This window comes from Coturnix japonica, chromosome 1 (assembly GCF_054131305.1).
Source record: "Coturnix japonica strain WE chromosome 1, WE-NBRP24, whole genome shotgun sequence".
NCBI lineage: Eukaryota > Metazoa > Chordata > Aves > Galliformes > Phasianidae > Coturnix > Coturnix japonica.
Genome location: NC_140663.1, coordinates 120,636,353 through 120,648,786, shown reverse-complemented (window position 1 = coordinate 120,648,786; position 12,434 = coordinate 120,636,353). Strand labels below are relative to the sequence as shown.

At 39.0% G+C, this 12,434-nt stretch overlaps 1 protein-coding gene across 1 annotated transcript in view; it reads right to left on the bottom strand.

The window, feature by feature from the left end:
* ATP10A (ATPase phospholipid transporting 10A (putative)) overlaps window positions 1-12,434 on the bottom strand; it is a 106,205-nt gene that overhangs the window by 14,419 nt on the left and 79,352 nt on the right. Inside the window, exons 8-13 of the mRNA XM_015851029.3 lie at window positions 11,438-11,655; window positions 10,513-10,707; window positions 8,719-9,280; window positions 3,863-3,966; window positions 3,534-3,660; window positions 1,291-1,475 (exon numbers count right to left, since the gene is read on the bottom strand). Coding sequence (XP_015706515.1) covers window positions 1,291-1,475; window positions 3,534-3,660; window positions 3,863-3,966; window positions 8,719-9,280; window positions 10,513-10,707; window positions 11,438-11,655 — 1,391 coding nt within the window. The remainder of the gene's footprint in view (window positions 1-1,290; window positions 1,476-3,533; window positions 3,661-3,862; window positions 3,967-8,718; window positions 9,281-10,512; window positions 10,708-11,437; window positions 11,656-12,434) is intronic.

Genomic DNA, 12,434 nt, shown 5'->3' with positions numbered 1-12,434 from the left:
TTCAAAAATGTGTATGTATTTCTCTGAATATTTAGGCATAATGAATATGGAGAATGTGTTATATTTGATGCACCATAGAAATTTTGATTTCTAATATTCTCTATCCACCCTAAAGACTTTTTTTTTAATGGAAGACATGACAACAACAAAGACATGAAAGACTTAAAATCTAATTCCTCTTTAACATGCAGTATTGTATACTAAACTAATTTCTTTTAGCTCCTTCTCAGAATAACAGTGTTAGAGAATGATATAATGATCAGTATCAGTACCAAGTTAAGCATGGTGATCAGCACCATGTATACGCCTACAACACTTCTCAAGTAGTTATGCATTATTAAAGGGCAATTACAGGTTATTGAAGCTGAATTCCCTGTCCTAGGCATACTCAACTAAAAGACATTACTGAGAATATATGAACTGTTAAAATAAAATGCTACTGGTTGTACAGCAAAGAATGACAAAAACCAAAAGATCACTGAAAGGCAGTTTACCAGTTCAGTTGATACACTCAAGGAGGGAAAATGCTGTTATCTTTTCTTCCTTTTCAAAAAGATCTGGAGCTGGATGCTGCTGACCTACCTCTCCTCTGCTGATCTGAAGTCCAATTTTATCACCCCAATAAAGGACTACAGCACTACCGGTCTGGTTCCTTGCATGTTAAACCATATCAGTAAACACTCTGTGACTGTCTGCTTGCGACAAGTTGAGCACAGGAAAGATCAGCAATTCAGAAGAATTAGAAAAGGTCTGTTAGGAAGCAAGTCATTATTGTAGATGTGGTTTTCTGGCTTTTGAGTGCTAGCACTGAAATTTAAGTATTGCTTCTATTTCCAGAGAAAAAGCCATCTGAGAAAACATGAATGAGTTCTCTAGATACTACATTTCAGTGTGAAGCACACATTTTCAATTCAATTGTTTTCCTCCTAAGCAAATGTTCAATAACAGGTTTTTAGTGCCAATGTGCAAAATGAGGGGTGTTTTCAGAAAGCATACCAAAGGCAGGCATTTATGTTGTTATGGCATGTTGGTGGATCCCAACACACACAGTTAAATGTCTTCAGTAAGTTTATGACACACGACATTACAACTCAAAAACAGAATTCACTGAAAAGTATTCAAAGATTTGTCCTACCTGAAAATTACGGTTGAAGCAGGAAAATGAGAAAAAAAAAAAAAAAAGAAAAGAGGGAAAGGAAAAAGAAGCCATCAAACTCTTAATTGTACAACTTGAAAACAAAGTAAAGCTACTTCACAAGTAGACTTCAGTATAGTATTGGATCTGCTTACTGGTGATTCAGCATTCAAAGTGATGATTTCCTCATCGTGATCTAGTAGCTTGCAGGCATATGCAATATTAACAGCAGTTTCTTGCTTGTCTCCAGTAAGAACCCAAATCTGCAACCCAGCTTTGCGCAAGCTTGCAATGGTTTCTGGAACACCTTCCTGTAAACGGTCTTCAATACCAGTGGCACCTAAGCACATGGAAAAAGTAAATTATTCCACATTTAATAAACACTTAGGGTTCACTTCAAACTGTAAGCTTGGATTTTTCCAAAAATTACAGCCACTTTCACTGGGGAACAGCTAAATGAAACTAACAATGTATGCAATATTCGGGCAGCTTTTTGGAGGTATCTAGAGAGAGGAGTAGAAAACAGCTGGTGTAAACACCTGCATCAACAGTCAGCAACAAATCCAGAGTTCTAAACTTCAAAAGCAACCTGATGCCTCTCTCAGCGGTTCACAAACTTGATGTACCTTTCCTTATTGTTTCACTGCTCTGTATCTTCACCCTTTCTTCTGAATGTTGTCTTATAAGATATATAAGATATATATATGGAGATTTAGCTCCAAAGAGTCTTGACTACCTTTTCTCAGCTAGAAGAGGATTGGTCATTACAGATTTCTCCCTTTCAGAGGGGAATGACGGAAGAACTGCAGCTTGGTAACCACACATTAGGCTTTAGACATGAACTACTTACTGTCTTGTGGCCGCCCTTTGCTCTTGTAGACAGACACTAGTTGCCCGATGAGATTTAGTAGAGAATAAATCATAAATCTATAATCCATAATGTAGAAGGAAAACAAGGCTTTTTCATACCCCCAGTGAATCTTCCTACTTGTTTATAACAAACTGAGAATTTTTCCTATGCTTTCACAAATTAATAGGAGACAAGATTTTCAGACTGTAGTAAAAGAAGATCAGGACCAAGTTCAGTGTCAGCACTGAGTTTTAGAGAGGCTTCAGTGTGAGAACGTGTAAGCCCTGACAATCAGACAACCCAAAGATAACAAATACACAAATTACCTGAAGCAACAGGAAAAGCAAAGCAAACTTCTGCCATCTCTTTATTGCCGCTATAATAATATAGCCATAGAAGCCCAGCTGCAGTCTGAGCACTAGTTGTAGGTGAAATGCAATGTCATGAAAACTTTTGAATTATAAAGGCACAAAGTGCACAAAGGAAAAGACATTCCCGTTCCAGAATCTTTTTTTTTTTTTTAATTCCTAGATTTATCGTACAATTCAATTTCCCTTTTTTGTTTTCCAGAGTGCAGACAGAGCCAACAGGGACAACCATGGTGGGATCTTCCTGATTAATGTGGTCAGAATCAGTCACCTCAAGCTCCCCTTTAAGTCAGAGGAGAAAAACAGCCACTTTAAAGGCATGATTCATCTAATCCTAAAGGAGGTATCTAAGACAGATCAAATGAGCTGCACTTTCTGTCGTTTTTCTCTCTCCACTGGTTATATAAGGAGCCCTAGAGATCTACAGTAGACACAACAAAAACTGGGTGAGGTGGATCTCATCTCCCAGAGACAGACAATTTGGCAAACAGTGAAGGCTGTTACCTCCATCACTGCAATGGCTGTCCCAGTTCCCCTGCCAGGGAAAGAAGTTGGATGCTTGGAATAATAGTGGATACATATGTATTTCAGAAGCACAAGTGCTCTTAACTAAGCAGAGAAACAGCATGACTTTGCCCTTGGAATATATTTTACATACACTGATTTTAACTACATCATTATTAAGTACTGCAGTCCCCTTCCACAGTGCACATGGGCTCTAGGTGTTGAACCTGACGTATATGGGTTGATACCTCTCACAAATGCAGTTTATGAGCTCTGCTTTATGAGCAACTCTGGTACGCTTGGAATTGTGGAACTCCCTGGCATAGTAAAGAGGCTCCAAGCTACTGAAATTCTGCAGCCAGAGTTGGCCAAGTCCTTTTCCTACTTAGAGCAGCAATTCTCATTTATGACATTGTGTCAAACACATCTCTTGTTTTACTCCAGCCATTTCACTAATGATAAAATGATTGCAGGAGCAAGGATAGAAAGGGTATGCCCATTATGTTAATTATAATCGCACTGCTTTGTGGTGCCACACATGACAATTATGACAAAGTCCAAAAGAAGTTAATTTCTGTACTGTCAGAAAACATTTAAAGAAAAGAAGGGATTTCATAGCCAAGCCTTCAGAATTTTCAGCACTTTTAAATTTTATGCCCAGCTCTCATTTCATTACCTAGCAGATGCAAATTCTTCTCTATCTGCAGTGCTGACTGAAACAGAAGTTCTTCACGATTCTCAATAGAAGATTCTGCTTCCAGATGACTTTTTAACCAACAAGCATACTCCTCTTTGCTCAGAACCTGTTCAAGAGAGCATGTGAGGGCACAGTCAAAGTGATGCAGAGGCATTCATACTTTATTGAATAAAATGAACAAAAAAAACAACCCAACCAAAAAAATAAAAAAAAAAATAAAAATCAAGAACAGTAAGTTAAGAAAGCCTTCAGTTATCTTTGTCAAGACTCTTCTTAAAAGAAAATTAAGAGCTTGCTCTGACACTTACTCGTTTTGCAATACACAGGGTTCTCAGCCCATCTACAGCATACAGATTAAGGTAATTCTGGGTTTTGGTTTGGATTTTCTTTTGATGCTTGCCCCGAGGGTCACCTAGATATCAGTAAAAAAAGAAATTAGTGCCTGAAAAATAACAGCAGCTGAACAACCTCAGAAGAGAAAAATGTGTCTGTAGTACTTACATACCATCACTTTAAAACTGATACTTTTAAAGAGCTGTTGATATCTCCTGGGAAACTTTCAAGTAAAACATTCCATTTAGGAAAAAAAAAACCAACACACCCTATCTCACAGTCCCATCTTCTCTTTCTTCCTTCTTCAAATGTCACCCCAAACGCATGTTAGACAGACCTTCTTTTTTTTTACTCAAATATTTGTTTGGCCCGAAGGCTTTGAGAAATCACGATAATCTTAACAACAAACAAGAATGCCAGAAAGGGAAGTATGATTAAATAGTCTATTTGCAAATCCTTCTGTACATCTCATCATGTGCAGAAAAACTACGCTTAGTTTTTCTCATGGGTTAGTATCTCAGGACAACCGGAAACACTGCTCTGTTTTTTATATCTAAGTGTATGAAGGCACTACTGTTACTACTGTACAGACACTACTTTGTGGCCTGAGTGGCAAGAAGTTATGGATGTGACTCTGATTCACTCAGAACACATCTATGCTTACGCAAACCTCATAATTAGCTTCTACCTTGAATGCACAACTTCCACTTGGTTTACTCTTCCCTTAAACCAGGCATGTCTAACTTGTGGCCCAGCACAGGGCCTGCGCCCTGCCCTGTGCCATCATGGCAGTGGCTCTGCTCTGTAGAGAGGCCAAGGGCACGAATCCATTGCTCAGCAACAACCAAACATTTTACCTCCACATTTAACACTACACCAGGCTGATCAGGGCCCCATCCAACCTGGCCTTGAACACCTCCAGGGATGGAGCATCCACAGCCTCTCTGGGCAGCCTGTGCCAGCACCTCACCACTCTCATAGTAAAGAACTTCCCTCTGACATCACATCCAACTAGACTTGTGGTTTTATTCCTCCATTTTAAAATTGTTTTAAGAAAAACATTAAAAAATGAAATGTTTTCTTACTCATATGTTAATGATATTGTATGTTTTACGAAGGCGGCTGCAGAGGTAGTGCCTCCTATTTTATTATATTGACTTATGTTGTTGGCCCATGACACGCGAGGCGGATGTTGGTGGTACAGCAGTAGAGGTTGAACCTTTCTGCCAACAACCCATTACATGCTGTTGCTGTGCAAGAAACGGCAGCAGAGGGGTGGTCTGATAGAATAGTGTCGAACATGGAAGTGTGGATGAGGTAAAGGCGTGTCAAGAAATTCCTCCATGCGCAAAGAATGGCACCCACTGACATTCATCAACACTTACTTGAATGTTTATGGACACCAAGTAGTGGATGTGAACACAATGAGTGGTGGCGTGTGTCAGCAGTGGTGACAGTGACAGTGATATAACCCATTTTTTTATGCCATTACCATAAGCTACTGATGCTTGTATCTAAATGAGATGTCAGGAACATCCAAACCAAATACTTTTCAGCATATTCCCAGCATGCATTCATACTCCATTTTATCTTGCTTTGTGTGAATATGTACTCACATGCCTGTCTATCTATACACATATATACAGCAGCACAGTATCTAATTGGGTATTTGGAGGGTTTGGTATAAACATTTAGAAGTACTGATACTGTTGGAAGGAAGGTGTTGGGTGTTTGGAATCTCAATATTCTGGTTGTGCATGCTGTACTCTGTATAGCACTTTTTCAGCCTTTTTTTTTCTTCTTTTAAAGAACAAAATAAGCAAACAGCAATCCTAAATTCCAGTGATGTATCACTTTTCTACTGAGAAAAAAAAAAAAAGTATTTCTCGCATAGCTCACATGCAATTGTCTTGTAGGAGTGGCTTTTTCAGTCCCTTTCTTATTTTGATGTGCAAACTTGAGTAGCAAATGACATTTCTATCACTTTAAGGTTCAGTGGTATTAACCTCTTCATATCTGTCAGAATACTGCAGGCACTAATACAATGATCATAATGCCAAACACTTTTACCACCTTCAATGAGCAAAGACAGTAATTCCCTACAAGAAGAAATGTGCACACTGGTTTCCATGTGAATTTTCACTTCTAGTATAACGAACTGCATTTCCTTCCTCTGCCAGCACACCAAAGAGAGCTAAAACTCCCTCCGGCTCTCCATGTCCCTTATCAGTCTCAGCCGGAGATTCACTTTGAGATCAAAAGTTAAAAGAGGGGAAGGACTCTCTTGCAAACAAAATCCATGTTTAGCAGCATGACCACATTAACTGTGGAAGAGAAAACCAGAAAATAAGTCTTCTACAGAAGAATGATAGAGAGCTAGTGGCGTTTTGCTTGCTTCATTTCCTTCCATAATCACCAGCTGTAGAAAGCCAGCTCAGTCATTGTTTTCTCAGTGACTTATGTTCACAGTTCCTGTGCGAGCGAGTTATTGACTCAAACAGTAACTTTCTTATTTATGAACACAGTGACTGCTAAGATAAAGTAAAAACAATACACCCTTGGGAATCATTTCAAGGCTTTTGAAAATATCTGGGTGCTGTCAGAAAACGTCAGTGTTCAGAGTCTAGATATACAGGCAGAAGGAATAGAGGGAATTCAGAAACTTTCAAGTTTTGAAGCTCACGATGTTTTCTGTTTGTTTGTTTGCTTTAGATATAACTGAAGCTAAAACATAGTAGTTTTGCATCTATTTTTGGGCTTTTCATTGTGGCATTTTTAAAAGACTTTTCCTCAGAGAAACAGAAGCTTTCTGTTTCATAGGACCCAGTTCTGCATGGAGACTATGGACACAGCATTGCCTTGGTCTTTCAGTCTGAGAACACAAGCATCACAAAGCCTCAAAACATACACTTGACTTGTGTACAATTTACCTGTCCCTGAGGCACTAAGACTCATCAGTCTATCTATCCGTCTGTCTGTCTGTCTATCTATCTATCTATCTATCTATCTATCTATCTATCTATCTATCTATCTATCTATCTATCTACCTATCTATCTATAATAAATATATATAACTTTCACAATATAAACCCTTGGGAAATCCCTCTATGTGAGGAATACCACGCAGTGAGGTGACAAGGAGGCAGCTCCCTCAGGAAATGACAACATGTGCCCTGATGCTAGGAAATTACAGACAGGGACCATGAATTCAATTCTGTGAGTGAAAATGTTCAAGAGACATGTCAAACATTTTTTAGGCAGATCTGCTGAAACTCAGAATTACTGAAGCCGGCAGTGGGTGAGAGGGCTAGAAAATAAAGGAAACTGCTTAAGAAGTTCTAGTGCCTGCACTTTACACTGCTTGTGAAAGCAAAATATACTAAAACTCATCATTCAATTGGGCCTAAAAATAGTTAAAAAACCCTGCACAAATTCAAAGCATCCTTCAATTCACTTGCCTGTAAAGATGCAGCAACCTCCACATTTGCCCAGCTACAGAATTTGCTCAGTTATAACAACTGTCTTCAGGGACTCTGCTCCTGCATCTCTGACACAGCACCTTCTGTGGTGTTGCTGTTGGTTGGATCTACCCAAGTAGGTCCTGGACCCACCTGAAATTCACCCCTGAATTCCGCCATTCATTGTACTTTTATTTCACGGTTGGGACATAATATTTGTATGTTACTACTAATTCTGAATACTCCAAATTCTCTGGAAGGAAACAGTTTTCCAGACATTCTCAGTACCGTCTTCGATATCAGATCTTAACCAGAAAATTATTTATGAATACTTTGTTGTTAGTTGAGGACTAGTCGTTCCTAATTTTTTGGCTCTGCTTTGATTTATGCCACTACAAACTTAAAACTAACGCGAACATTTTTCTGTATTTCGTTAAACTAAAACTGCACAGTATAAGCCTTTCACAATTGTTTACTCCGGCTAATGTCAGAGTAACCGCAGAGTCAATGAACTAGTGACACACAGGAAGCACCTCCAGCACTTTCAGGTTCTGTCCATTCATACTGGGGGAACCCTTAAACTCTTAATTAAATTCAGTGTTGAACATACAGTAAATTAGATTCAAACTGACTCATGCAAACTGACTCTCCCATGTTTACACTAACTTCTGAAAGCTTACAGGGATCTTCTTGAATCCAACTCATAATTAGCAGCAATTAATGTTCTTCCTGATTCACGAGATACCTGGGTGCTGCTGACTCTAGGGAAGCAGTCCATGATCACAGCTATTCCCTAACACAACTTGAGATTTCTCATCTGAACAGATTCTTTCCTTATTTTGCTACTACCTTTCTGTGCCAATGGCTGATTGATTCACACTGCCCTTTAGCACCACAGTCAAATGCAACATAAACGCGCTGATGTATGCAAATACATTACTACAAAAGGAAGTAAAGGTGCAGTGATAGTTGAAACAGATAAAGGATCTGGAGTAGGAATTGCTTGAGTTTCATATAAAATACTGAAATAGCTATGCACTGCTGGGCATGTTCTCCTCAAGAAATGTAAATTCTTTTGGAAGAGTCTCGGGAAATACCTTCAAAACAAAGTTTTCTAGTAGAAGTTCCTGTACATAAATTGATGTAATTAATTCTTCTAAGGCAAAGAACCAGTCATTAGTTACAGAAAATTTGCTATAATTACAAAGTACAATAAAAGAAGTGAGATGGCTTTCTTTCTATTATTTCATGTACTCACAACAAAAGCAGGCAGGTCTGCTTGCTAGGAAAGGCAGCAAGACACGATCTTTCAGCAATTAAGCAGAACCGCCTCCCCATACCCCCGCTCTTACAAAGCTAAGTAAGAGGTGTACCTGAAGAACAAGGCAGAAGGAGATCCATAATAACTGAATCTGCTCCTTTAGTGTAAACATTTATTTCATCCGTGAGAGGATGTCTGACCACTACTGACATCCTCTTCCTGATGGAATCAAAGCCCAATGTATGTAATACTTCAAAGTTTAATGTTCCCAGGTGAGGTAGCTCCACTGATACCTGGTCAGACAGCCTTCCAACCAGAGAACAGTTATATGCCCTTGCTGCATAGACGAGAGCAGCTTCATCTGGACTCTCTGCTTCATAACGAAGTTCTCCTTCCTCAGGCCCGCTCCCTACAGCCATCCTTCCTTGCTGGGAGCTGTAGCCATTGTTATTCATCTGTGCAGAGTATGCCAGCTTCTCTTCCAGTTTTAATAAAGTGCTCTCAGTAGATGTTGATGAAAGGATACTTAAACCAAATCTATGCATTGATTTGTTTGTAGCTAGACTGGATGAACTGCTGCTGTTAGATCCAGAGGTCAAGCGGCTTGGAGTGAGTCTTCTGATGAAGTCTTCTATGGTTTTTACAGGAGATTTTAGTTCAAAACGGTCTCTGACCTTGAGAAGAGTGAAACAAGACAATGAACTAAATAAAACCTGAAGGAAAGCTGTGTAAGAAATTAGACACTGAATTTAGACATTCAGCCTAAGTAGCTCCATCTTAAGAAGAGAATTTCTTTGCAACCAAATAGTAATGGCACTTGCAATTTGAGAAGGGAAAGTAAATGGACTTAACAGCAAAAAGAAAAGCCAACAAAACCTAGAACTTCAGAATTGTGTCTCTACATGAAAGTATGTATGCTCATATTAAAAGCATTCTTCTTTCACCTTTTCAGATATGCCTAATGGATAGACTATTGATGCTGGACCACCACCACAGTACATTCTGAAAGGCTGTTGCCAGTAGGAGACATTGGCATTTGTGCATATTCAGTGAAGGTAGTAGAAAAACATGTTAATGCAAGAGTTTTGTACTGAGAAGTGTGATACCAGAAAAGTTTTTTAGAATAGGCCAGTGTCAATGATGCTTTCAACAGCAACATGCTGATATAAATTACTTCCACCGTCCTCTCTTTTGGATTCAGTTTGCCTAAGTTTTACCACTTATTTCAGCTTATTTAAAATGTGTTTTTGCAGACTACTTCACTTCTTATTCCTACTTGGAAAAGAAACAAATCTCAGAATTTTCTCCAGGATGGAAATTCAATCTGTAGGCTAATTTTAATTCTGTGTTCTACTACAGTTTTGTCTTGGGGTTCTATTGTTTAAGTTCTCATTCATTTAGTTTGGGTCGATTTAAGCAGTAATAATCATTATTTCTCACAATGAGCTTGACACATCTTTTACACAATGTGAAAAATATCGGACCCTATTCTTATTTTAATTCACATTTACAAAATATACACACTGCTTATACTGTTTTTGATAAGTCTTGCATATTACAAATTAGTTTCACACAGACTTGCATACTTACATACATACTTACATGCAGATGTATGTACACACACACATATACACACACTTATCAATTAAGTTATGTAACAAGAACTCAGGAAATTTTCAGAAGTATCTTAAAATTGCAGACAAAATTATGTCTTACCCTGAAGGTAAATGACATATTCCATTTAACTAATGCTGTTCCTTCACAATGCAGTTCTAAGAGTTGTCTCACATTTAGTTTCCAGTTATTTCTTACTAGAACAGGCAATTTTCAGTTCTCCAGCTTATGAGATAAATTAGTATCAATTCAAACAAGCCTTAAACTCAATTTTGCTGTTTCTTTAACCCACCTTCTGTCGGGGCTGATTTGGAGCAGTAACCACAACAGTATTACAGATAGTCAAAGCAATGAAGAAGTCAAAAATATCACACAGTTCTGGACTCAGATGGGATAATGGCTGTTCGTGGCCCCTCATGATCTCCAGATGCTTTGCACATTCATTCACCTTTTCTAATAAGTTAGGATCTGGTGTGATGTCCTTCTCCTAACAATAAAAAGCAGAGACTAATATCAGTGATTCTGCAAATTTCCAAAGCAGCATCAAACAATCAAAGTGCCCAAAGCAGTGTCAATACCAAGAGTTTTACTAAGGCCTCATACCACAGAGCTGAGATGGAGAGGACTGTAATTCATGCATCATAGAAAATATACACTTACCAATGAGGCTACTAATAAAAATGGAAATGGGAGTAATTGTGCTGTCAGCTTTTTCACTACTGTTATACTAGTAATGTTCATCTACTTTGGGAGCAGTGGATAGGGGAAGAGTTACATTCCTCCCACCCCCCAGTCCAGTGAGAACATTCTGCGTGGTTTGTTAGAGAACAACTATCTGAGAGCAATTCACTTGTCTTTTATGCTAAAGAAGAGCACTCTCAACTCTATTGAATCAGCACTTTCTACTTCTTTGATCTATTTCTTGTCAGAGCAAATTCTGGTATTCCTTAAGACAAGACTTGGTTTCTCTGCTCTCTTAATACCACTTAGCTCACCTAAAACTTCCAACAACACCATAAAATAAATGAATCAAAGCAAAGTTGTAAGGGCATTTTGAAATATAAAGTTTTCTTCTTTCTCTAAAACACATGTGCAGAAGAAAAAAATGCCAAGATGAAATCTGAGTGGTATGCTATGTAGTACAAATTATCTCTTCCTTTTCAGGGTATCCCTCTTAAAAGATACAGGACAGCTTGCACTTAATTCTCATGACTTACCATTGGGCTACTGAATGCAGTATGCTTTGACAGTATGCTTGCTCTTTTTGCTTCAGCTCTGCTTCCTGTGCGGCGGTGGGTTTTGGTGCTCTGGCTTCTGTGAATTACTTTGATGCTCTGATGGCTGCAAATACTGTCACGCTGGGATAAAGTTCCTCCTTTTGGAGCTGCTTCCTCTTCCTCAGAATCGGGTTCTTGGTACATCGCTAAGCGTTTGGCTATCAATAAAAATATAAAGGGAGAAAGGCTGCATGTGTTAAATGCTGTTGAGAGAGAGGGAAAAGGGATGTGTTGACTTCACTGAACGATTCCATTATCAGGGAATAACATAAGACATCTAGTCTTAACTACATGGTATCTTCTAGTGAAGGGTGCAGACAACATAATTAGGAATATAATGTAATGCATTGCCTCCCTCATAATGAGAACAAGGCGGCTAGACTCTGTGGTAGCACACTGCACTCCTGAAGGCTATTCCATAGCTCAGCTTAATGAAATCAACTGAACCCCAGCCTGGGGTCTGTCTACTCACCTGGGACCAATATGACACCAAGAGCAATGTCACCTGTGATAAAATGCTTATTATACTTTTAGCTGCTGCAGTGCACCACTCCTCATGGACATGGAATCAGAGAATGGCTGAGGTTGGAGAGAACCTCAAAGAGAACACAGTTCTAGTGCTCCTGCTGCAGTCAAAGTTGCCAACCACTAAGTCAGGCACTAGATCAGGCTGCCCAGGGCCACATCCATGCTGACCTTGAGCACCTCCAAGGATGGGGCATCCATAGCTTCTCTGTGCAACCTGTGTCAGTACCTCACCACTTTGCTCTTGTATCCAATACAAATCTCCCCTCTTTAGTTTAAAACCATTTCCCTTTGTCCTATCAGTATCAGACTGCGTGAACAGAATGAACCTCTTGTTTCAAATCATACATTACAGTGGAGAACTTGTCTAATAAAGACTCCAAGTACAACTGTTAATGTTAGAAACAAATCT